Source organism: Camelina sativa, chromosome 18 (genome assembly GCF_000633955.1).
Source record: "Camelina sativa cultivar DH55 chromosome 18, Cs, whole genome shotgun sequence".
NCBI lineage: Eukaryota > Viridiplantae > Streptophyta > Magnoliopsida > Brassicales > Brassicaceae > Camelina > Camelina sativa.
In genome coordinates, this window is record NC_025702.1 from 6,615,878 (window position 1) to 6,618,981 (window position 3,104).

A 3,104-nucleotide genomic window follows, 5' to 3' on the forward strand; every position below is an offset into this window, starting at 1 on the left:
TCCAGAATATTTTACTACCAAAAGAAGCCGAAGTTGCAGAGAGAATCTCTTGAGTGTTAGGTCTCCTCATTGGTTTGAGAATTTGGAAGTTAATAATAATACATCACCTACCTGGAGAATGATGGAGCTAAAAGCGTCTCCTGGAAGACCAGTAAGCAAGACTTCCAACACTTCGAGCGTTTCCTTTGATTCAGGGAGTTCAACCTCCATTGATGCGCGTAGCCTGAAAGACTATGATCCTGAGACAGGCAATAGCTTCCATGAATTTGTAGCAGGGCTTGAAGAAATGGCAAAGCAGCACCACTCAATTGACTCAACGCCGGATCTAGATTTTGGGATTTCATATGCACCCACAAGAACAGAAAGAATGGAGATCGGACCGGAAAGCCCTACATATAGCATTAGAGGAAACAAGAATGCATTGCCAAATCCTCAGGATATAAATGAAGTAACCACAGATGCCACCAATCAATCAGAGAGAGAGCAGGCTGATGATTTGGTAAGTCAAAAAAATCTTTTCTAGGGGAGACAAAATTTTGTGTCGTTTCTCAACAGTTTGAATGATCACCAAATGCAGGTTGAAGAAGAAAAACCTAAGGAAACAGATTCCACAGCGGCTTCCCTGGAGAAACTACAGTTAGCATCTAATGGACAACATTCAACCAATTCTTCAGACTTCGAGAGACAACGAAGGCAAATAATTGAGCTTTGGGGAGTGTGCAATGTACCATTGGTTCATAGAACCTACTTCTTCTTGCTCTTCAAAGGCGATCCTTCTGACTATGTTTATATGGAGGTTGAACTTAGAAGGCTATCTTTTCTGAAGCAGACGATGTCTAATGACATGGAAGCATCAAGGTNGCATTAGAGGAAACAAGAATGCATTGCCAAATCCTCAGGATATAAATGAAGTAACCACAGATGCCACCAATCAATCAGAGAGAGAGCAGGCTGATGATTTGGTAAGTCAAAAAAATCTTTTCTAGGGGAGACAAAATTTTGTGTCGTTTCTCAACAGTTTGAATGATCACCAAATGCAGGTTGAAGAAGAAAAACCTAAGGAAACAGATTCCACAGCGGCTTCCCTGGAGAAACTACAGTTAGCATCTAATGGACAACATTCAACCAATTCTTCAGACTTCGAGAGACAACGAAGGCAAATAATTGAGCTTTGGGGAGTGTGCAATGTACCATTGGTTCATAGAACCTACTTCTTCTTGCTCTTCAAAGGCGATCCTTCTGACTATGTTTATATGGAGGTTGAACTTAGAAGGCTATCTTTTCTGAAGCAGACGATGTCTAATGACATGGAAGCATCAAGGTTTTTTCCTGGAACATTTTTTCAACAAGTCTCATCAATATCAATCATTTAGCCATATTATGCTAACCAGTTCCTTTGGTTTCTAATCAGGATACAAACAGTGAAGGCGCTCACACGCGAAAAGGAATGGCTTTCCAAACAAATACCAAAGAAGTTTCCATGGAGCCAAAGAATAGAACTTTACCAAAAATGGGGTGTGGAGGTGAACTCAAAGCAGAGAAGCTTGCAGGTGGCGCACAAATTGTGGAAAAACACCCAAGACATGGAACACATAAAAGAGAGTGCTTCTCTTGTGGCTAAGCTGCTTGGATTTGTTGAGCCATGTCGAATGCCAAAGGAAATGTTTGGCCTCAGCTTGTTACCTAGAACCGAGAACGTAAAATCATCTGGCTGGAGATTTACCAAATCCTTCTCTAGAGCACGTTTGACCTGATGATAACTAGAGCACGTTTATTCTACATAAACCAGACAGGAGTCTCCGAACTTATCCTTATATTGTGAAAGGCTTGCATGTAAGATAAGTCAAAGTTCCGGACATAAATTGTACCTGATTGCGAAAGAATTCATATTTTATCACTCATGTCATAGAATAGATCAAGGATGAGGATGTGCCAATAACGTTACTTTTCTGTGTTCATTTATAAACACTAACTTAGAGAGAAAATTTACTAAACAAAGAAAATATTGCAAGCTTAAGTATGCTATATGGCATATTATGATGCAAGCACAGAGCCCTCAGTGATTTTCCACCCTGACTTGGACCAGAAGACTTCGTATCTTGTTGTGTAGGTTCTGACATCTGTGGCGTTGTTTTCTGGATGAACCAAATCAGATAGACAAGCAGACTCCTCCAGAGTTGCTTCCACCAGAGCCCGGGTTCCATCTGCTGAGACTGTCACACTGTCAACAGACAGTTTCAACAGTGTATAATCATATACCAACCCAAGCTGCGCAGTTTCAGCTGCTCTGTCAGTCCATATCTTCAGCATTCGCCCATCCAAAACCTATAAATAACCAGAATCATAAAAGGCACCAGGCAAGTTCCAAACAGTACAACCAGGTCAACAGCTTTCGCATCATCGATTGAACTGCGGACCTATTCCCTTACCTCTGGCAACATTTCTATGCGGTGATCATGCCCAAAAGCCTGAGACTTGATCTTCTGCCACTTGGAGACTATACTCTCTGCAGTCCTAGCATCCATTCTGGGAAGTGCTTCTGAATCCTCAGTTCTCGCTGACCCTAAATTAGAAAAAGATTGTACAAAGCCACAGTAAGATATGTGATCCTACGTTATCCTAAACAGATATATTGATAGTGAAATCGAAATTTCTGTCTACAGTTTCATCAAAAAATTCAAGCAGTGAATGTACATGTTCAGAGTGATATTTACTCAGTAACTTGTTAATCTCGGTAATACTTTTGGGACGTATGTAAGTAAATGAATAACTTTCTTTCTTGTCAAGAAATTGGAATAGTTTTGAACAACTCCAGGGGAAACTCAATTATCTTGGGAACTATGTTCTAACCTCACAAAACATGATTATTTTGAGTAATGAACTTAAATGAAAACTGCATCGTTTAATCATACCTATGGTAGCAATGTCAGATTCCATAGAAGAAGGCATATCCTTGCGTTGAAATGATGAGCTGCTTCTTTGAGGCAAATACTTCTGGGTGAATAGTGAAATCATTCCAATAGCCACACCAGCAGCTAGGATCTTCACACTTGCCTCTTTTACCATATCGGCAATGGAATTATCAACAGTAACTGCATCAATGC

The 3,104-nt window shown here is 40.4% G+C and overlaps 2 protein-coding genes and 1 long non-coding RNA gene across 3 annotated transcripts in view; 1 reads left to right on the forward strand and 2 right to left on the reverse strand.

The window, feature by feature from the left end:
* The window catches only part of LOC104760721 (kinesin-like protein KIN-7J), an 8,105-nt gene extending 6,326 nt beyond the window's left edge, over positions 1 to 1,779 (forward strand). Inside the window, exons 10-12 of the mRNA XM_010483683.1 lie at positions 61 to 499; positions 578 to 858; positions 1,412 to 1,779. Coding sequence (XP_010481985.1) covers positions 61 to 499; positions 578 to 858; positions 1,412 to 1,754 — 1,063 coding nt within the window. The 3' untranslated portion in view covers positions 1,755 to 1,779. The remainder of the gene's footprint in view (positions 1 to 60; positions 500 to 577; positions 859 to 1,411) is intronic.
* Positions 874 to 1,581, reverse strand: LOC109130637. The gene is made up of 3 exons (XR_002036595.1): positions 1,506 to 1,581; positions 1,192 to 1,329; positions 874 to 1,085 (listed from the first exon to the last, which is right to left on the reverse strand). It is a non-coding gene; the product is annotated as an uncharacterized LOC109130637 (long non-coding RNA).
* LOC104771368 (protein ACCUMULATION AND REPLICATION OF CHLOROPLASTS 6, chloroplastic) overlaps positions 1,873 to 3,104 on the reverse strand; it is a gene marked incomplete in the record, with an annotated part of 9,441 nt that continues 8,209 nt past the window's right edge. Inside the window, 3 exon segments of the mRNA XM_010483682.2 lie at positions 1,873 to 2,325; positions 2,430 to 2,563; positions 2,913 to 3,100. Coding sequence (XP_010481984.2) covers positions 2,035 to 2,325; positions 2,430 to 2,563; positions 2,913 to 3,100 — 613 coding nt within the window.